The sequence below is a fragment of the Equus quagga genome, unplaced genomic scaffold (assembly GCF_021613505.1).
Source record: "Equus quagga isolate Etosha38 unplaced genomic scaffold, UCLA_HA_Equagga_1.0 146_RagTag, whole genome shotgun sequence".
Lineage (NCBI taxonomy): Eukaryota > Metazoa > Chordata > Mammalia > Perissodactyla > Equidae > Equus > Equus quagga.
Genome location: NW_025796728.1, coordinates 7,700,721 through 7,724,250, shown reverse-complemented (window position 1 = coordinate 7,724,250; position 23,530 = coordinate 7,700,721). Strand labels below are relative to the sequence as shown.

The 23,530-nt window shown below is 39.2% G+C and overlaps 1 protein-coding gene across 2 annotated transcripts in view; it reads right to left on the bottom strand.

Annotated features, from left to right (window-relative positions):
- Positions 1-12,305, bottom strand: part of LOC124232959 (phospholipid-transporting ATPase IA) — a 220,917-nt gene extending 208,612 nt beyond the window's left edge. Inside the window, exon 1 of one of the 2 annotated variants that reach the window (XM_046649924.1) lies at positions 12,018-12,305. In XM_046649924.1, the coding sequence (XP_046505880.1) occupies positions 12,018-12,066 (49 nt within the window). In that variant the 5' untranslated portion in view covers positions 12,067-12,305. The remainder of the gene's footprint in view (positions 1-12,017) is intronic. The other variant, XM_046649923.1, reaches the window with a different exon arrangement.
- Positions 12,306-23,530: the final 11,225 nt, after the last annotated feature.

The following is a 23,530-nucleotide window of genomic DNA, read 5'->3' as shown; positions in this document are numbered from 1 at the left end:
AATTCCACAGGGAACGTCTCTTAATAGGATCGAGGTAAATTCAACTCGACACCTGGGGAAATTAAGAAAGCTTTGTTCTCCTTTGCTAATTATATTCACTTGGAAGTCACCAAAAGGCCAACTGTGTAATAATTCTTTCACTGAACTTTAAACAAAAAGACAAGAATCAGTAGCCATCCGGGGTTGAACTGAGCTAACGATTCAGAACTTTCCCTCCCCTCCTAGGTCAAATTCTGGCTTTTTAAAAGGATTCCCATCTGTAGAGTACAAGTCACAATAGCATCTAAAAAAGTCAAGTCTAAATGCAGATACAGTAAGGAGAGAAGAGAACTAAAAATCAAAAATAATCACACAAAGGTTAGACACAATGCACTCGCTCTAAGGCACTGTGGGCTCGTTTTCTGATCCTCAGAGGTGGAAATAATCATTGCATCCTGAAGCTAGAAACCCAGCACCCATCCATGGAGAAATCACACTAGGTAAATTAAGAGTCTCAAAAAATGGGCTTCATCTCAGCAATCAGGGAAGGCAGGTAAATTGGGGCCTGTGGTAAGTTTTCATTTTCTGTGCATTAACCTGTAAAAGACTATTTAACATCACAGTGGGATAAATCAATAATTGTAAACTAAAGAAAATAAACCTCTTGAAAATAAAGTTGCCACAGAAGTTTCAGACTTTCACCAAGTTGTTAAGGTATTTCTTCCTGGTGAAAATGACCACATATGTAGGCTACAAATATAGGATGAATAAAGAGATTAATTACTCCAACATACTAAAAGTAAGTAGGTTAGCAAAAACTAGTAATGACACTGCAGAAAAGCTCATATTCATCAAGCTCCCAGTGTAGATACAGCATCAGCTAAAAATAAACTACACGTGTTTACTTTTCACTTGGTTGAACTGAATGTTTAATTCAGAATTTTAAAGAAAGTCTTCAAAACCTAATAACTGAGTATCATTATATAAACCTTATCATTTCCGAGAGGGGAAATTAAGAGAAGTATAATCAGATCTATTAAGTACCCGGGCAATAGACAAAAAATTTACCAAAAATATCCATACTTTCTTGGTTTCTTGGCTGGCAACCTACAAGGCTTTATACAATCTATTCCTCATCCTCCCTACAAGCAAGTAAATTCAAGGATGTACACCGGTGTTTTTCAACATTGCTGCCAATCAGAATTACCTGGGAGATATAATATCAATGCTTGGTCCGTATGCCCAATGGATCAGACTGACCGATTCCATTGGTCTGTGATGGGCTGGACATCAGCATCATTTACAAGCTCCCTATTTGATTCACTGTGCAGCCAGGGCTGAGCACCACTGAGGTATACAATGTAGCTATAAGACAGTTCGCATTACACACGTCTCCCACTGCTCTGACCACACTGGACACACTTTTACTAAAGATGGCAGACAGAGTAATTCTTCCTCAGGTCATTTCTCTAACCATTACTCACAACTGTGAAAGTTACAAAAGTTGAGTAAGTCCACCTGAGAACATTTCTCACAACCATTCTGGCACTGATGGTGGATTGAACCCAACTTAAGCTTAAAGTATAGAGCAGCACATCAAATTTTGGGTAAAACCTATACAGAGAGATCTGTTTGATTTCTTTGGTCAGAGACAGAACATGCCTGGGTTTTTTGTTGGTTTTTATTTTTTTAAGTGGAATGAGACGGACTAGAAGGGAACTAGAAAGGGTTAACTACTCACAGCAGTTAGGATGACAACACAGTGGCAGAGCAAGGGATCCAGGAAAAATGGTCTTGGACAATAGGGGCACTCAGAACCAAAGAGCTCTAACATGGGGCAACGAGTTTGTCCAGATGAGCTAGCCAAGAGCAACAGTCGGGAGAGTGAAAGCAAACGATAATCAGAACCCTTGGCAGGCCTGGTTTGGCATCAGAACTGCTCACAAGCGCATAGCCCTGAGTCCAAGCTGGGTCAGGGACCAGGGTCTCCTCTCCCAGAGCAAGGCAGGGCCTCTAGTTCTGGAGCTCTATGAGTTGCTGTGACAGGGACTCAGGGTGATTTATGCCACATCCTTAGAGGGCTAAGTCAGAGCTCTTTAAATATCTCCTACCTCTAAGGTTTTGATGGCTGGGACAGGGCAAAATCTACATGAGGGTGAAGGAAAGATGAGGGGAAAAGATGGACTGCAGATGCTGGAGGAGATTTCTTTTACACCAAGTTGCCTTTCCTTTAAGACCAGAGTCAGCCACAGGGACCTGAGCCAATTACAGAAGCTCAACGATTCTAAATTGGTGTTGGAACAAACTCTCTCTCTGATTACCCTTGCATACCACTGTTTGCTTGCTTCACTCATGACAGCCAACCTTGTATTCTAAATAGGCCTGACCCACTAAAGTGGTTTCCTGGTCTAGACCCTAGGCTGGCTTTGACCTTCTTATTAATAGTCTCCGCCTAAACTGTCACCTGACTAACCCAATCTCATTATGCACGGCCCCAGATGGATCAAGATCAGTCATCTTCAAAGACAGGCTCACACAAAACAAGGAACAGAGCCTTAATTTAAAACAGACACTTCCCTTTGCCCAATTAGCTGTGAAATGACCCATGAAGCCAAGTTCTATAGTCCCCTTAGATCAATAAAAGCGATGGGAAGATTGCATATAAAAGCATACTACTCAAAGATACTATCTATGTACATATATTTCATGTTAACATTTAAATGAAAACTTACAGGAAAGTAGGGCAGCATGGCTTTTGCTTATCAAATCTATTAAAAAGAGATTTTTTTTTTTAATGGGAACAAAACAACAGGCTTCAAAAGATGCCATATGTACTTACATAAAACCTCTAAATTGCCACAGGGGCCATGTCAAAAGCAGTATTATGTAAGTACTAACATACTGTGTAAGGTTTTATGAGACCTTCTGTTGTAAGGAAGGAAGTTGAAGGCTTAAATCTCTACTTAAGAGCAGAGTATACCCATATGTGTATTTTTAATAAGCTTACTTTAAGCCATGATTTCCATTGTAAAATTTTATATTCTGGAAAATTCCAGTAAATCCTAATATGTAAGCCCCTGCTAGAGGTATAATCTACAGCTGCGCTGTCCAGTATGGCAGCCACTAGCCACATGCAGTAACTGAGCACATGAAATGGGACTAGTGCAAACTGAGATGTACTGTAAATATAAAGTATACAGTAGATCCCAAAAAATTAGTACAAAAAAAGAATGCAAACTATCTCATTATTAATTTTTATATTGATAACATGATGAAATAATATTTTGCATATATTGGGTTAAGGAAAATATAAAAATTAATTTCATCTGTTTCTTTTTATTTTTAAATGTGGCTATTAGAATATTTAAAACTACACACATGTCTAGTATTTGTGGCTCACATTTTATTTCTCTTAGCATTAAGAAATAAATGCCAATTCGATATAAGTAGATTCCATGGAATCATTAGTTAAATCCAGGTTGGTCTAAATTCTGATCTCTTCTGCTAGCGGAAAGGATAAAAAAGAGTAATATCCCTGCTATTATGTAAGGGCTACTGTATGAAACCTTAATAGTAAGTTTGTACTTGTATTTCAGCAGAGTCTACAAAAGTTCAGCAGATAAAAATGAACCAATCTTTCTGAAACAATAGTATACCCAAAATATACCTGGTCAAGTCTAACTAATTGAAAACTTCATTTAAAAATACTTTGTTTTATGACATATGATATAATTTTAAAACTGATGGAGATGAAAATCAACTAAAAAACTCTTTAAAAGGAAATAATTCAGAATGATGGTCAGTTTCAAAATCAATAGCTTCCACTTTATATGTGCTCACAGTCACAAACAAGAACATATAATTTTAGAAAGGATCTCATTCAAAATATCTTCATAAAATATAAATCATCTAGGAACAAATCATTAAAATGGGTAACATTTATTTTAAGAAAACTCTCCCCAGCACATGAAAGAAATACCTATTCATTGGCTTCAATGACTCAACATATGAAAACTAGGCTTCAGTGACTCAATATATGAAAGATGTCAATTCTCTCAATATAAATTTATAAACATAATGATTCAATGATGCATTTGCTGGTTCAAGTGGAAAAACAGAGATGAAAATAACAAGAAAAAAATTAGGGAAAAGAGCAGTTAGAGTAGAAATGTCATGAGGATATGTTTTATTAGTTGCAATAGAGGAATTTGATAACAGGGGCCAAAAGAGACAGACCAAAATAGAGGGGGAAGGGAGAAAAGAGGGAGAAGACGGACTCCAGACATGACTCAACGGTATATGTACATTCAGTATAAAAAAAGCACCTCAAACCAGTACGGGAAGGATCAACTAATAAAATATATGGTTATCATGTCAGGTGGATAATAATTTGAGAAAAAATAAAATTAGGCCCCTACCTCAGATCTCACAACAAAATAAATCCCACGGGAATTGCACATTTAACTGTTTAAAATGAAACCTAAAAGTACTAGAAGAAAAATGTAAGTGAAGAATGATCATTTTCTTCAAATAAGAAATGACATTAAAGAAGACATTTTAAGGAAAAAACTGAAAGATTATATTTAATAAAAATGCATGTGCATGAGAAAACACTATAAGAAAGTTAAAAGATAAACTTTAAACAGAAAAGAGTTAATATCATCAAAATATGGGAAGCACTTAAAATTCAACACCAAACAAACTTCATAAGGGGACATGAATAAACAACCCAGAAAAAAAATCATCACTAAACTTACCAAAATGTGTTCAATCTAATAAGTAAAGTCATGTAAACCTAAAGTTTCTTTTTTTCATTGTCCCTTCACAAGGATGAAAAAGAAGGCTCTCCAGTGCTGGGGCAGGGGTAGAGAAAGGAGCACCTTGTTCACTCTCAGTGGACGTGTAAACTCGGATCATCTTTCTGGCAATTTTGAAATATGTATAAGCATTCATTTAAAAGGTATATACTTTTGACCCAGAAATCCCTTTTCTTGGGACATTTTACAAAGAAATAATTAGAAAAGTGTACAAAGATGTTATTCAAGAGTGATTTGGTTTTTTTAAAAAAAAACCGGAAATGACCCATACGCCCACCTATAAAGGATTCCTTAGTAAATTATTATATACTAACAAAAAAAATGCTAAGCTGCCAAAAAATTAATGACCTATGAATTCAACAAATAATTACCGAAGCCCTACTAAGTGTCAGGCACTGCTCTAGACACTGAAGACATAAGTAGTGACAGTAGACAAAAATCCCTTCCTATGGGTGAAGGTGGTCAAGAGGTACAAACTTTCCAGTTACAAGATGAATAAGTCCTGGGGCTGTAATGTACAGCATGGTGACTATAGTTAAAAATACCATATGGTATATTTGAAAGCTACCAAGAGGAGATCTTAAAAGTTCTTATCACAAGAAAAACATTTCTAACTACATGAAGTGATAGATATTAACTAAACTTATTGTGGTAATCATTTTGCAATATATACATGTATCAAATCATTACGTAGCACACCTTAAACTAATACAATGTTAGTTATCAATTATATTTCAATTAAATTAGAAAAAATAAATTTAAATATCTCATTCTTCATGGAGTTTACATAAATTTATACTTGATAAGCGAGGATGAAATACTGAGTGGGGAAAAAAAGACTAAAAATAATGTAGACTCTGATGCACTTTTCTTAACAAATAAGTATATTTCTCCTCTCCTGGAAAATAGTTGGAAAGGATATATACTAAAATGCTAACAGTGGTTATATTTAGATGGCATAGTCTGGGGTGATTTTCACTGTCTCCTTGACACCTTTTTGCAGTGTGAGTTTTTCCACTGAGCAAGTGTTACTTCTACAATCAAGAGAACAAAGTTAAGCTCTTCCACTAAAAACAAAGTTCAGAGTTACCCATTCATCTGACAAACACGGCAGGTTACTCTGTGGCAGGCAAGGCTGTTAAGTGTAGAGCATACAGCAATGAAGAGATCACACCAAAATTGTTCCCTTCGTGGTGCTCAGGTTCCAGTAGGAGGGTATCAAGTGGGTCTGATTATAAGCCATCTCAAGTTCACCTCATCTCTAGCTCATAAGATTCATTTATCCATTCAACCAACATCTGAGCTCCTACTATGTGCCAGGCAATGTCCTCAGTGGGAGCAATGCATCAGTAAACAAAACAGACAAAAATCCCTGCCTTTAGGGAGCTTCCTATTAAGAGAGAAGAGCATTGAAAGATTTGGGCTCAGTGAACAATGAAGAATGAAACTGTTGCCTTGACAACATTTACATTGTAATGAAACTACGTGAATAGAGACCCAGGAAGAAAACACTGTGCTAACTCCAAAGGTATATTCTGACCTACACAATCTTTCCTATGGCTGTAAGGCAGGCATATGATTCAATTCTGTTTTTGCGACAAGATCATGAAAAAAACGACTGATGTACTATAGATTAGAAAACCTAAAATAGTTTAGTTCTGCCATACCAAATATCTCCAGAATTACACTAAGTAAAATGACATGTTTTTGGGGATTCTCAAATATTAAATCAATTATCACTATGCTCACACACCACCTCTCTCATAGTGCCACGTCAGTTAGAGATTTTTAACTCTTCTTCATGTTTCTTTTGGGACCTCCTTCATGTTCTTTTAGAATCTCCTTTATTCACCAGATCTTTTTGTCCTAACTCCCAATTAGCTGGCAGACAGCAGGTGCATAATACATGCTTTGTAAAAGAACAAAGAGTCTTAGTCATCTTTTACCTGGACATCTGAAATAGCCTCCTAAAATTTTCGCTTTAACAATTCATATAGAAACTACATCAGTGATCCTTTTGCTATCTTTTAAGTAAATGAAACATAATATTCTATATAATTAGAAACATTTTAAAGTTGCCATTTATACAGACCAGTTTAGGAAAACAATCCCTAAAACAAGTCCTAAACTTATCACTTAAAACGTTTTACATAACCAAATGAATGTTTTACATTTTAGCAGTATAATATTCAGCAGAAGAAAATGCAAACCATTGGACAGGTATGTATTTTTTGTGCATTTCCTTAGTTTTGAACAACTGAATACTTAGTATTTTGTAAATTATGAGCTCTACAACAGTTCTCTGATTCAAGCAGGAGCTGTGGGCAACCTGAGTACCTGATGGTGACTGAGCCTATTAGTTGCCTACCCAACAACCATTCTCCCTTCTTCCTTTGGTAACACGACACTGAGTAATGTGCCTGGCTAGAACACTCCATTTCCCAGCTTCCCTTGCAGATGGGAGACAATGCAAAATAAGCAGTAGTCTTTGTGCAACACTTCCAGGAAAAGCCTTTCATCTCTTACTCTTCCATTTTTTCCTGCCTGGAACTCCTAAACGATGGCTGGAGCCCCAGGGACCAACGTCATGACTTTATGGAAGTTATACCCTCAGGATGGAGAAGCAGAAAGGCATAGGAGCCAAGATCCCTTACTACTTTATGTAATGGGCATAGCCAACCTGGACTGACTATGTGCATACTAGTTTTGTTTTGCTTCTTTTGTTTTTTGGGGTTTTTTTCCTCCTCCATATTAGTTTTACAAGAGTCAGGAAAAACTCTGCTTTGTATAAGTCGCCATTATTTCAGTCCCTGTTTCTAGCATTATTAATGCTGTGTTCAGAGACTCATTTGATTTAGCTGGGGGTAGAAGTGAAGAGATCTAGAATTCCTAGCCTTCTGTTTTATCTAGTCTTGCTTTCTGGCAAATTTATCTTCTATCAGAGTTTCAACTATTATCTCTGAAACTTCAGAGTCCCAAGTTTGGTTTTTTCCACATCTAACCTCCAAATTTCTAAGTATCTTCAAAACATTTGCATGTTCCACAATTACTTTAAAATCTGAATTAATATTTTCTGTTATTGATCCTCGCCAATTTCCTTAACTTTTAAGAGATTCTCCCAATCAATCAGGGTAAAGCAGAGTTCCTCAAACTGTGTTTCACCTGCACCAGAATATCCCGGGAAGCTCATTAAAAATGTAGTCTCCCAGTCCCACCCAAGATCTACTGAACAGAATTGTCACGAGTCAGCCCAGGAAACTGCAGTTTTAATGAGATATCTAGGATCTTGTAAACATTAAAATTTGAAATTACTGCTTGAGAATCTCCTTTTATTTTACCACCTGTCTCCTGCCCTATATTCACTACGTCCACTGATGTGAGCTTTGTGACTTCATTTCCTACCATTCTCCCCCTCACTGTTCCTTTTTCACACCCGACTCTCTCTTGCCTTGAGGCCTTTGCTCTGGCTGTTCCCTCTGCCTGGAATACTCTTCCCCCATATCTCCACCAAGCTAACTCCTTCATCTCCAACTTTTTATTGAAGGCTAGCCTAACCAACCTATTTAAACTGCAATCCATCCACCATCCTCACACATCTCACCTTCTCTTTATTCTTCCCACAGCACTTATTACATAATGAATTCTATAATTTGCTAATTTACTGTGTTTGCTGTCTCTTGCCGCACTAGAATGTAAGGACCTCCAGGGCAAAGCTTTTTCTGTTCCGTTAACTGATGTATCCTAAGTACCTGGAACAGTACTTGTATGAGTATGATTTACTCAGAAACATCTCTGATTCTTACCTTCTCATTCTCACTCTCCATTTCACTGATAATCCTGGCCTTTGTCATTTTTAGACTTTTCTTTTTTTTTACAATAGAGTCTACCGCCAGTGCCATTCCCTCCGAACTATGCAACATACTTCGAGACTTATCTTTCTAAGACACTCTTTTGGTAATGTCACTCTGCTTATAACATTTTGGCTCCTAACTGACCCTGTTAGAGACATTACACATTGATGTCATGATTGAATGAGAAATTGGATTAAATGAACTCTAAGACCCTCTTCAAATATTCAATTCTATGTCTATTTGACTCTTGGCATTCAAAATGCTCTGTAATCTAGCAGTGCTTTATCTATCCAAATTGACATCCTACTCCTTCCAAGTTTCCCTCTGCTTCTGGCCAATTTCCTTAAGAACTCTCAAATAAGCCATGTTCACTTTCATCATTTTTTCAATTGGTTACTTTCTGCCTTTAATATCCTCCCGACTACTGAAAAAGATGGCAACATCATTTAGAGCCTTGCTACTCAGGCCTGCAGGGCCGCGTCATCCAGCATTACCTGTGAGCTTGCCAGAAACGCAACTCCAGCCCCACCCGTGATCTACTGATTTAGAATCTGCATCTAACAAGATCCCTGAGTGATCTGCGTGCACCTTAAAGTTTGAGAACACCGATGAGTGCCATCTCAAATCCTTCCTCAGTGAAGTGTTTGCTTGGTAGACCTCATGCTGTCATGTCCTGACCTTCCACAGGACTTACAGCACCCACAGCAAGCACAATGTCCAATTAATAACATCCCCTCTTAATTATTTATTCCTTATTTCACGTAAGTCCTTTTGCCCCAATTTGGTTGTAAAAAACTTGCACATAGGACAGCCATGCATCTGGCTAACCTGCATGCAGGGATCAGAAATCCATTCAAGTCACTTCAAAGAAAAAAGAGCCTGTTCTAATGCTACTTAGGACTGGGACTAGGAAAGTCAGGGAGGGAGGTAATCCAAGGTCTAGCCATCCTCTCTCAGCATTTGTGTCTCTCTGCCCCATTCCTTCCCTCCAATCCATTTTCTCTCCTATCTTCCTCTGTTCACTCACAGCTTCTCCTATCAGCAGCATTTGCATGACCTATTACACCCATTCTATCCTCTACCAGCCTGTTCACCTCTGCCCCTTTCTGCTTCAATTTTCACTCTAAGTCTCTAAGCTTAACTCTTCCCATGAGAGAGATGATCACAAGAGAGAATCTTTTTGAGCCAAACCACAAGGTTACAAGTGTCTGAGCACCTATGGATTGTCTGCCCTTGGGTCAGGAGCTCATCCTGGCCCAATCAGCTGAAGCCAAGGAGGCTGCAGTTCAGAACAAGGCCCTTCAGGTAATGGGAGCTGTCAGAGGAGAATATTCCTTCGGAAAGAAAAGTGTGGGCAGAGCAGGCAATGAGCCACATTGCCAGCCCACAGAGTCATTGTTTATGTTGTCCTCACCACAGTCCTGAGCAAAATGCTGAGCACATAATAAACTGAAACCAACCAATATGAGAGGGAAGGGTCATTCACCAAGCACTACTATGCCCCTGACACTGTGCTGGATGCAAAGGGAATACAAAGATTAAATAAGAAACAGCCCTTGTTTTCCCAGCATTCTTAATCCAAACATGTCACTGAACTAGCTTCGACCTTGGACAAGTACCACAGTTTCCTCAACTATCAGAGGGGACCACCTTCATCAACAGGAGCATCATAAGGTTCCATAAGGTAATCTTTGTGAAAATGCTTTGAAAAATACATATGCCAATCAAAAACAATAACGTAGTCTCTCAATACTAATAAAATCCTCTCACATGCCACAGGTTTGCATTGTTTTCTGGTCTTTTCTCTTTTCCCATTTCCCACAATATACAATCCATAAGTCGCTATTATTTGAGAGAACAATCCCAACTGTTACCACTGTATTTGCACTACGTGTATGGCTCACTCAAATGATGATTAAGAAAATTCATTCATTTCATTCAGAAGTGTCAAAAGATACATTTTTTACTGTGTACATTTTAAAATAACACCATCATTTATTCAAATGTGCATCTAAAACTGTAATGCCCTATATATTTTTCCATTATATTACAAATAACAACAAGTATGTAATAAATTCCTAAGTAGGACACGGGTCAGTTTTGACTCTTTTGTGGCCTCTCCAGAGCGGTTTCATTTAGCATTTCCTAAGCGCTGTGATCAGAAATCACAGATATTAGAGGCCAGTGCCCCTGTCTTTAACATGGGGACTCTGAGGAGGAAAAACAATAAAATGGACTGTCTCAAATCCCTGGAATCCTATGCTCCTAACTTCTGTATCTTTTATTCTAAAATCACTTTACCACCTGCCTCACATTAGAGGGCAGGATGGGGGAATGGTGGGAATCAGTGATGATGGCAAGATAGATTAGTTCTCAAAAAAACATGTTATTCCACCCTTTGTGGGATTCAAGGATGGGTTTACGGGAGAGAATAAAACAGAAGAAAATAACACCCGAGATATGTACAATTGTGGCTTTGCCATGAACAAAATCAAGAAATATTAATGGAGTGACTGCAGCATGCTAGGCAGGATGCTGAGGGCTCCTCGGATAGGATGAAGAGAGTGTCTTGGTCCTCCAAAAGCTTACTTGCCTTTACCCTTTGGCATCTGTTGCTCGTTGCTGATAAGTGTAGCCATTCAACAGCTGGCCCTGGGTGGAGCAGCTTCCACCTCGCTAAAGAAGTCAGCTCAGCTGGCCAAAGTGCGGGGACCAGACAAAAGGCAAAAAAAAAAAAACCACAACGAAACCTCAGACCAGAGCCGGTGAGACTCCACTGCAGGAGGCAGAACTGCAGAGACTCTAATGCACAGTATCCGCTGAGCACCCAACCCCAATTAAGGCTCCTCGCGCTCGGAAGGCAAGGGGCTGGGGATCACAGGATCTTGCAGCCAGGGAAAGACAAACCCACTCTTCGGGGGGACGTGGGGGGAGAGCTGCAAAAAGATGGGCGGCGGATTGGGGATCTGGTCACCGGAGTGAGGAAACTGAGTGGAGACGGGAGGTTTGCGCGCTAGTGGGGAGGGAGGTGGGCAGCGTGAGAGCGCTCGTTGACAGGGACCGAATGGTCACGCTGCGGTGCAAAGCAAGCCTTGGGGCTCCCGCTGAGGACACCAATGCCGGGGCTGGAGCTGGGAAGGGGTCCACGAGCGCACTGCAGGCGGCGCAGGGAGAAGGGTCCGCCAGGGTTCACGCTCGACCGCCGGACTTGCCCTGGGGAAGTGGTGGGTCGGGCATCTCTTCCACAGCACACGCAAGCGCGCACGCACGCACACACACACACACACACTCACACACGCATGGCCCGACCCCAGGCTGGCTCCGAGCCACCTCCGCCCGCGCCCCGCGCGGGGCTGCGGCGGCTACTCACCCTCCGCGCGGGAGCGGATCTCCGACACGGTCCTCCGCATGGTGGGCATCGCGGCGGCCGCCGCAGGTGGGTCCTCAGCCGGGACTCTGCACCTGTCACGGCGCCGCGCCGGCGGGAGACCTGGTTCGCGGGAGCGCTCAGCCGCCAGCCGCGCGGGCAGCGCCACCCACCCAGGACAGCGCGGCGGCCGGGCGCGGCCCCCGCACGCCGGCTGGAGCAGAAGGAGGCGAGAAAGGCGGCGGCAGCGGTGGAGGTGAGCAGCGATCGGCGAGGGGCGGAGCGCGGGCGCCGGCGTCGGGGGAGGGGTCGCGGGCGCGCGCGCTCGCTCCCGCGGCAGCGCGGCGAGGAAGGCGGGAGACGGGCGGGTAGAGACCCGGAGGAGCCTCCTCCGCCCGCTCGGCTTCGGACCGTACCATCTCTGCGCGGGGAGGTGGGATCAGCGCCCAGCCTCCATCTCCCTCGGGCGCCCTCCCTTGGCCCCGCGACTGGGGCTTATCCAGTCCTTCCTCAACGGCTTTCGGACTTTCCCAAGTCTTGGCCGGAGAGGAATGGGTGCTCTGGCTCCTGCATCCCTGCGTATCCCCTCTCGCCACCCTCTGGCTTTTAATAACAATGGAGTCGGCCTTGGTCTGGAAAGTGGAGTTGGATCTGAGTGCGCAGGGGAGGGGCGAAAGGGGCTGGGACGCCGAGGGTTAAGTCCCCGCCTGAGCAGTGGAAGGGCGCCGCTTGGTTGCCGCCGGGGTGGAATTCTAGCCTCCGTTTGCGGAGCCGCACTTGCTCCCTATCTGGCCCCCGAGCAACAGGCTCTGAGGCCCGGGGTTCCAGGGCGCTGGTGCGCCTACTGCCCGTCGTGTTTGCGTGCATCTGGGGTCGGCCTGCGCGTGGGTCCGGTGCATCCCGCTAGTGCGTGCTCTGCAGCCTGACAAAGCTCTGGAATTGCAGTAAAATCACTATTGGGCCAGGTGTTCAAAAAGGACTTTTTTGTTTTGGGATTTTGCTTTTAGTAAAACCTGCAGGAAGTTGAGTGTAGTAGTATTACCTAAAAAGGGAAGGGGGATCCTAGTATAAAATCCATAAATATATTAAATTTTAATTAGTTCCATATCCAAGAGATCATCATAACCTCCTTACCCTTTATTTTATATACTGAGATCCACACTAAGAAGTCATGAAAACATTTTTAATTTATTGCTGATTTCATCTTTAGTTAGGATATAAGGTTTTCTGTCGTTTCTGGTGAGCTGCCTAAATGGCAAGAAAGGAATACGTTAAATTAGAAGCAGTTTGCTTCTTCCCTCATCGTGTGCTCTTCCTCCAGCACCCAACAGAAGAGGGCCTTACATGGAGGCCTTTTATGTGAACTGCTTTCAGATCCTGAAGGGAGAGATGTGGAGAGGTTTGACCAGAGAGATAAGTGATTATTCCCAAGCCTCAGGAAAAAATATAATAAAATCTACTAATAGCATCTTATCTCCGTTTGTGGTATTTCCTCAGCCTCCTGCAGGTAGCATTTGCTAATCAGAGCGCTGTCCTACATTAATACTGAGTCAGGAGGTCAATGCATATTTATGAAGAACCCACTCTACTTGGCCCTGATTCAGGGGCTGGGATTAGAACAAAGAAAATGTATTCCCAGTGTTCATGAAACATGGCAGGGTAGAGCAGCACTCAGGATAATGTGTTTGTTTCAGTGATGGTCATGATTTACATGTATGGTCTTCTAAAAGTAAGAAAGGAGCGTACAGCCTTTTTGGGACTGTTGTCACTGGCCATCTTTATTCCTTCCAGGTCTGGGACCTCCCTGTATAAAGTAGGCTTCCTCTGGCTTGATGAACATGAGTCTGAAGCAAAATTAAAAAGGTAAGTACAACAAGGAAATAGTGAAAATTCAGCTTTAAAAGTTAGTGAACAGAAACCAGAGAAAATGCAGTTCTTTTATGATTAATATTTTAGGTACAGTTTTCTATAAAGCCAGAGCCAGTTTTTATTCAAAATCAGTGCACAGCAGCATGACAGTATTTGATTTATAAGCAATCATCTTTGTAATTCCTGATGAGCCTTCAAATGACGTTCAGTTCTCCTTATTTATAAATAACCATTAGTTAACTAAAGGGAGTTCCAGAGATAACCTCTGTTTTCTAAAGAGCAATCCATTTTATATATGTCTGTGATGTGTGTGTGTCCATCCCATTAACCACCCGTCAACAAAGTTGACAACATATGTCATTCATACAGGAAACGACAACGGTCTTTCATATAGAGAAGAAAAATGCGTGATGTAGTCTATAGTTTACTGTGCATCCTTTCCTAGATATTTCTATCTGTTTGTCCATAGTGGGTAAGAGTATCGCAATTAATTCATTTCTGAAAAACCGCTCATTCCTGATTGCTAGAAATAACCCACATTTTTATTGGTTAAGAAACCTGATTGAAAGTTGGGTATTGCACTAATCTGCATCTGCTGGATTTCAAAGTCCTCTCAAATCTTCTCATCTTCCATTCTAAGAAGCACAGTGTGCCAGCCCCTGGCAGAGAACCCTGGTTCCAGCAACATGACCTTGTCACAGAATCTGTAGTACAATTCAGATGTCAGCAAGATCATTTAAAGACTTTCAGATCCTGTGACTACACTGCTGATGGACTTAGAGGAAGAGGGTTATTCAAGGACAGCTTCTCCAAGGACCAGTTTTTATCATCCTCCACAAAATATACATTGAATGCATAATAGGTGTGAGGTGCAGAGCTAGGTGAATGCTAGGTTACAAGGAACGCTTCGTGCACATGTGGAAATTAACCAGCAATGTAGCAAGATGGCTGATACCTAATGCCAAATAGACCAGGGGCACCAACTACGGACATTGAAAGAAGGGGAGATTCCAAGAGCTGGGGTGATCAACAGAGTTGGGCTAGGTCTTGAAGTAGGGCTTAAGGCTGTAGAAATGAAAAGGAGGCATCATTCCAGATAGGGATTCTTGGCATATAGCAAGCACTCAACAATGATTGTTTAATGAATATTTGAGGTACATGGAATGGTAGAAAAGCATATATATTTGGAAGAAACAAAAAGACCAATTTGACTGCAACAAATGTTCTCATTGTGAATCTTTACACTTTAAAAGGGTGAATTGTGTGTTATATGAATTATATCTTAATAAAGCTGTTAAAAAAATTATCTTCAGAGGTGTCAGCCACAAAATTATCAAGTCCAGAAAGTCAAGAAGAGATGTCAGAGGATATTCCTACCTTGGTGGGTTTCCACTTTACGTCATGTTACCTGAGTTTGTTGTTGGTTGGGGTGCTCAGGATTAATAATTTGTCCCCTGGGAGGAACTCATAGTCGAGTAGGTGAGAGTGTCATGCTCACTAATTTACTAACTTATTATACAGCCAGAAGTCCTTTGGGAATTTGTGGCCTGAAGATGGTTATAGACATGCGTGAGAACCCTGCTCCTGATTGAGACTGAGGTCTGGAAACTTGATGACCACACTACCGTGAAATGCAGACATTTTAACAGTGCTGGCCACTATAAATTCTTTTGCAGAAGTACAAAATAATTGGGTAAATTAATCTTAAGTTTTAGATAATTACAGCTTTTAGTTTAAAACTGAGGTTAAGATATAAAATTCTATCAAATTGCAAAGCTACTTGGTTATTGTAAGGAAAGATGCTTATTACCTTTGGTGCATAGTTGTTATATTGGTTCAGTGGATAGTGTATGGTTAAGGTATTGTTATAACATTAGATTGTAAGGCACTTTCCCCAAGTCTTCCTGTCTTAACTGCTCTCTTTCTGTTGCCATCCCTTATGTGCATACCCCTCCAATACACCAGCAAGATCTTTAGGCTCTGTTTCTAACATATATCTTAATTCTGTCCACTTCTCTTCATCTCCACTTCTACCACTCTTGTACAGGCCACCATCATCGCTCACCTCCAGTGGACTCCTAACTGATCCCCCTGCTTTTATTTTTGTCACCCATTTATCTCACAGGAGCCATTGTTATTATTATGTTAAAAGTCAAATCTGTTTAGTCATTTCTTCAGACTCTTCAGTGGCTTCCCATGGCACTTGGAATGAAACCCCAACCCTTTATGATGTCCTTACCTGCCTCTCAGACTCATCTCCCTCTACTCTTTCAGTTGGTCATTGGGCTCGGATTATCCCAGCCCACCCCAGCTAATATTGCCTCACTTCCCCCAATGCTAGCCACCACCACATTGCCTTGTTCTATTTTTCTCACAGCACTTATCTCTATCTGAAGTTTTTTTATTTGTTTACCTGTTTATGATCACTTTTTTGTTGTTAGTGCCATGGAGTGGATTCTGACTCCTAGCAACCCTGTGTACTGCAGAGTGGAACCCTGCCAGGTATTTTTGTGCCATCCTCTCACCTTCTGGCACTATATCAAACAATACTCTGCTGCTATTCATAGGGTTTTCATGGCCCGTTTTTTCCAAAGTGAAAAGGTCCTTCTTCTAGTCTGTCTTAGTCTGGAAACTCCGCTGAAACCTGTCCACCATAGATGACCCTACTGGTATTTGAAATATAGGTGGACTAACTTTCAGCATCACAGCACAAGTAGCCACCATGGTATGACAACAGACAGATGGGTGGTGTCTTTTCCTGACTGGGAAACGAAACCTGACTGCAAATCTTAACCACTAGACCATTATGGCTGGCTTTTATGATAAATAGGTCTTGCTACATTTGTCTTTCTTGTTACAATTTGTCTAACTTTAAGAACAGTGTCTGTCATATAGTGCAGGATCAATAAATATTTGTTGAATGAGTGAATGAACTGAAAAATATGTGTACTGTGAATGATCTGGTTCCCTAAGATTGGAGACTGGAAGTTAGTAGAAGAATAGGTAGCATTCTGTTTGAGGAGATAATAAATTATACCATTTATAAGCATATATGCTCAAATATTTTACTTTATCAGAGTTATTTACATGAAATAATGTAGAGTGTATTTACTAGGCAATACTTGATATCAGAAAAATCTTGTGAATACCATATTGGCTTTTGTCAAAATTAAGTGATTACATTTTAAAAATGAACTGATTTCAACTAGAAGCTCTAAATCTATTGTCATTGAGTAATCCAGGCATTTATTCTTACTCTTAATGATAAAATCAATACTCTTCTCTCATGCCTGTGATTCATTTCTCACAACTGTATGATCATTCTCTTTTCAGACACCTTAGCAAGGTTTTAATTCAAAGTTATAATGTCTTTAAACATTATTATCTTCTTCTTATATTGGGAATTTCCAACAAAAAAAGTACAATGATTTTTTTCTTCATTATAATTGAAAATACTCTGCTCCTATTTAAATGAAACTAGAGTTTTAAAGTATGGAGTTGTGTTATGTGAAAGGATGCTCAATAGAAATTTTTAAAAAATATCCTCCAGTATATTTAAAATAACATTCAATTCACACACAGTCTTTTAGGAAAAACATTTACAGAATATTTTACTCAAGAAGTAAATGAACATTCAAGGGAAAACAATCCTAGTGTTGAGATCTTAAATTCAAACATAATTTCAAATTGATGGTAAGGGACTAATTAAATGATATGATTTTTACTTCAAAAATTTCCTTGCTACCAGAGCCTAGAAGTGAAAATTAATAATTAATAGTGCTGTTTCTTTTCTAAAAGTTAACAAATAACATTCCAGTAGTGCTGATCCCCTGTAAAATATTGTGAAATACTTTATAAACTTAATGGATAATACATTTAGCATAATATTGTCATGGATTGTGACCTTTTAAAAAGCAGTTTTATTGAGGTATAACTGATACATAATAAACTTCATATGTTTAAAGCGTAGAATTTTACAAGGTTGGGCATATGTATATACCTATGAAGCTATCACCACCTTCAAGATAATAAGCATATCCCTCACTTCCAAAAGTTTCCTCTTGCCCTTTAGTATTGTTGTTATGTGTTACTAGGGATGAGTTTTCTCCGTGTATTCAACACAATTTGTTGAGTGCCCACCATTTTCTAAATACTGAGCTGGATGTTGGAGATTGAGTGGTCAGCTAAAACACATAGGTTCCAGGCCCTTATAGAACTTATTACATTAATCAAATAATTATGTAAATAAATAAGTATAAAATCACCATTGTATATCATACTCTAAAGGGAAGATAGCCTACTCCTATATATATTGATTGTACTTCACTGTATGTATTCTTACAATACTCTTCTCTCATGCCTGTGATTCATTTAAGTGTCCTTAATCTTATGGGCTAGAACTTAGACACATAGCCACACCTAGCTGAAAGGGAGTGTGTTTCTGGGCTTTCCCCCTTACATCTGCAACTCTTTAAAGTTGTTTATGTGTGCATTTGTAAGATACATACAAATGTACCTTAACATTTTGTTTCTACTAGATGCTATGGCTTTTATCTTGAAAAGAGTGTGATGTTTGTTATATGGAAAGGATAACCAGTAAAGACAAATTCATTATAAAATATTTCCTTGATGTTGACCAGAAAGCCAATATTGGAAATGAAAAGAAAATCCCAAGAAAATCTCACTCTTTTTTTCTTGCCTTGTCACATAAGGTGCTATCTCAGGGAGGAAAGGTGATAATATTGAAGTAAAAAGTATTGGAAGAGACAAAAAAACCCATAATTTTTATTAAAAATTCAGTATAGCAGTAAGTTAGATAATTAATATGATTATCAAATGAAATTTTGTAATTCCATGACTTTTCATTTAGAAAGAATGCCAAGCTCAAACAAGATGGCTTCCTGATTAATTGAAATAACCCTTTGCTTTCAAATATGAAATATTTGCCAGTCGTGTATGGGCCTCTTGGATGATATATCCTCTTCTCAGGTTCATAATTCACTGCAGTGTTTAGCAGATTTACTGGAAAATCACAATGGTTTTTTTTTTTTCCTCTGACCCCAAAAGATCTCAGAAACAGTATCTGCTAGAAAGAGGAATCATTTGTCACTGTAGATTCTTGCCAACTTTGAACTCTGAGGAAATCCACCACATTGAGAAAGAGATCAATACGTAACATAGGGTTGCATTTTAGTATTTGTCCCAAAGAAAAGAAGCCAGGTGGGAAACACTGTAAAGAAAAGATATAAAGGAAGTAAACTGACTGTAGATTCAAGGCCTGCGGAAGCTGGAGACATTGGTGGTGAGAGCGAAGTGACCTAGTGCAGAGCCCAAGAATAGCGCCTTGGACCTTTTGTATAGATCTGCTTGCCTGTGCTCGACTTTAAATGTCAGCTCCTCTTGCCTGCCTGTTTTCTCTTGTCTACTTTTTATTTGGTCTGAACTCTTAAAAACTGACCCCAACCTGTTAAAATTGGAACCTCTTTCCTCCTGTTCCTGGATCCATGCTATTCTGACTCCAGCTTGCCTCCCATGCTTTCAGAAGCCATATACCCTCCAACTGAAGCAGCTGCCATCTGTTGCCTGCATAGGCTCTCAAAGTTTCCAATGCCAGTTGGTTTAATCTTGTGCCTAGTTCTGGCCCCTGTTGGCTTCTGACTTGTTCTTGATCTAAAATGACAGTGTGGGAGGCAAAGGGAGCCCCGTAGGTTGGGCAATACTGAGAAATAAATTTGAATATGTACATGGGAACCAAATTATGGAGGACCATGCAAATCAGCAGAGGTGACAGAATGAATGCACAAAGTGAAAGGGAGTCATTAGAGGCTCGGGGACACAGGATAAAATTGTGTTTTAAAAAGACCCTTGTAGTGGTAACAGAATATGGAGCATGGGTTAGAAATAAAGAGACCAAGCTGGAGATGACAAAGATCTGTTCAATTAGCAGAGGAAATGGTGATTAAAAAATTAAGCTTGTATGTAATACGAGACATTTTTAGCAATATTTTTAGCACTCTGGAGAGTAAAGGACAGTAGTCTGTGCATCTGGGAAAAACCACCGATAATCTTCTCTGTGTAGTTTATAGATATAGGTATAGATATAGATGTGTCTATATTTGAACTTTTTAGATGTTGGGTCAATTTCTTATTGAATCAGAAATTCTGACATTGAGAGAAGGGAGGTTACCTTTGTTACTTCCTTTGAAAGATGCTAAATTTATGTTATATTTGAGCATATGCTTAATTATTGAAAGTGCTTTATTTATCTTTTAATGCTACTAGAGCTTTCAGTCTGAAAAAATGTATGATTAATCTAAAAACTTCATTGGCATCAATGCTGATTTAATGAAAAGAAGTGGAATCAGAAGACCTGGTTTGTGTCTCGATTCTGGCCCTTTCTAGTGGTTTGACCTTGAGAATGTCATTAAAAAACCTTTCTGAACTTCAGATTAGCTTAGTGGGTTAACATGCAGGCTCTGCAATCAAACTACTGGATTCAGATCCAGGTTCTACCACTTAACCGGTGGTAAACTTTGGCCAACTTACTTAACTTCTCTGTGCCTCAATTTATTCATCTATAAAATGGGCAATAGTTATAATGCCTATTTTATAGGAATGTTGTGAGGAGTATGTGAGGTCACTTACTGCAATATCCTATACAAATTTTAGCTACTATTATTATCTTTTATCGCTCCCACCATGTTGTTTTGCTGAGTGGCATAAAATTAAATGATTTTAGGTACTAGAGGCATTTTCCTCAATAATGCTTTTCTTTGTATAGTCTAATAACACAAGTTCACTTAATCTATCATTGTATGACAAATGGCATACATGTTAGGTATGTAATTTTAATGCAGGATTCTATTTGTTGGTTTCAAGAGACTTGTTGCAAGAATGCTATTAGTAATATTTATTAAAATGTTAAAACAAATATGCCTCTCTATGTCATTTAGAATAAGGTTTAACTGCATTTAATGGAAAACCCCCAAATAACAGTGGTTTAAACAAGGTAAAAGTTTCTTCCTCTGCCATATAAAGGAAGTCTGAAGATAGGCTCTATACTGTCATCAGAAATCCAGCTCTTCCCTTTCTGCTCTGCCATGCTAACATATGGCTTCCATCCTCAAGGTCAGCTCATGGTCCTAGCTGGCTTCTGGTGTGCCAGCCATAATATCCACATTGGAAGATGGGGAAAGGAATAGGATAAAAAGGGACGCCAGCATGCTGAGTCAGATCTCTTTAAGCATCCATTCCTGAAGTTTCACCTAAAAGTTATGCTTGTATCTTATTGGCTAGAACTTAGACACATAGCCATACCTAGCTGAAAAGGAGGCTGGTAAGTTTAGTTTTTTGTTTAGCCAGCAATGTACCTAGATAAAATTTGAAGTTCTGATACCAACGGGGAAACAGAGAATGGAGTTAAGGGTAGGCAGCCAGTGTTCTTGACCATACTTTTCCATAAATCTCGGAATCATTCTCAAGGTTGCATTATTAAAATGCTGGAGTTCTTCATGGACATAGTAACAAAACTATGTTTTGTTCAAATTGTGTTGTTAAATATTTATAAGAAAAAGAATTTTCTTCATCTTAGAAACAGGTTTGATGAAACAGGTTTTAAACTGCTGGGGCTTAGCAAAGAGTTTATTAAATACTTATTGAATAGAATATTGAATTGTGTACAGTAGAAAACAGAGGGAGAAATTAATTTAATGAGGTAGTCAGTTATTAAGGTGACTTTCTAGTTAAAAACAAGTACAATCTTAGGGGTAAATAAGAGACTCACAAAGCAAGGGATGAAGCAAAAACGTAGAAAGATCTTCTATTTCAGTTTTCTCTCTGTTTAAATCAGAAAAGTGAAAAAAATAAAAGAACTAGAGATTTTTGAAGAGAGATGTTGCATAATAGTGTTTTGGGAATAGCATTTGGGAACATCACAGTGCACAGACTACACTATGAGTGAAAAAGTCCATACCACGTTAGGAAGCTACTGTGGCCATCTTGTCAATGGGAGTTTCCTGTGTTGCTGAGAATGGCTTTTGGATCCCAAAAGGATTATCCAAAGCAAACTTTATTTTTAAAAATTAATATTCAACTACTCAGCTGTAAAAAAAGATGAAATCTTGCCACTTGCAACAGCATGGATGGAACTTGAGGGTATTATGCTAAGTGAAATAAGTCAGAGAAAGTCAAATAGCATACGATCTCATTCATAAGTAGAAGATGAAAACAACAACAAACATATAGGTACAGAGATTAGATTGGTGGTTACCAGAGGGAAAGCGGGGAGGGAAGAGGGCAAAAGGGGTTATAGGGCACATGTATACAGTGATAGATGGTAATTAGTCTTTGGGTGGTAAACATGATATAGTCTACACAGAAACTGAAATGTAATGATGTCCATCTGAAATTTACATAATGTTATAAACCGATGTTATCACACACACACAAAAATCTCAGAACAGAGCTGTAGCCAACATGTGCAGTGAATGACTAATAAACCTTTGTTGTTGTAAGCCAAAAAAAAAATGAATTTTCAATTTATTAAATTTGTATGTTAAAAACATAGGTCTTTCTTAAGCTTGAAATTCAGCTTAATCATTTTATTCTACTTAAAAATCTAGAAAATTTTAAGAATTGCTTTTAAGGAGGTGGTTGATTAATGTTTAATTCCATTCATAAACTAAAACCCCCTTAAACATCTTAAACTGCACTTAGGAAGCTGATAAATTTTGTTTTCTTTTAAGTCCTTTAGTCATCTGAAAGAGCCTTTGAAGTACTAAAGTAACCATTATAAGATAAATTTAACTTATAAAAGCAAGTCTTAGGTTTTCTTAAATTTTCTAATATTGATGGATTTCAACATAAAATCTTTGATATAAATCAATTATACTGTCTCATCAATTTAATTTGGAATCACAAGGATGAAATATTTTTGTAATAGGTCAAATTCTCTTAAATACATTTGTTATTTCTAAACCTTACTAAAGAATATTAGTACAATAGGTTCGATTTATTTAATCATATATATATTTAATTTGCCAGGTTTAAAGCTACTACTTCTCTCGGAAACAATTATGTTATCCAGACAATTTTAGGGTTAGCGTTCCAAGCCCCTTTAGAGGTTACACTTTCAATTGGCTGAGTTGACGATTAATCAGAGATGTCATCTGGGACGCTTGAGCTCTAGAACTAAGGATACCCTTGACATTTTTCTTACATCTTTGGCTGTCAATGGGCCTTACTCCTCTAGATTCATGTCATCTATTATTTAATACTTCTCTCCATATTCAGAAGTCCACATTTGGTCCATTTGATTGGTTTCAACTAATTTATTACTGTATGATTCTATTTTAAATTCTTTTCATATTTTTTCCTATCTGTTAGCACTCATGTGTATGGTTCTTTTAATGACATTGGATTGGATTTTGTTTATCTTCCAAGGCTTTTTCTAATTGGTCGCTTTTAGTTTTAAGATCTAAGCTTACAGTCAAGGGACCCAGAATGAGAGTGGTAGCAGATGGAATGGAAACAAAGGGAGAAATAGAGAGTAGATGTTAAAGTTGCAGATGGATTCTTAGAAGAGAAAACATTGAACAAAGACCCTAGAGGTGAAGTGGCGCTTGGCAGTTCAAATCCTCCCTCCATAT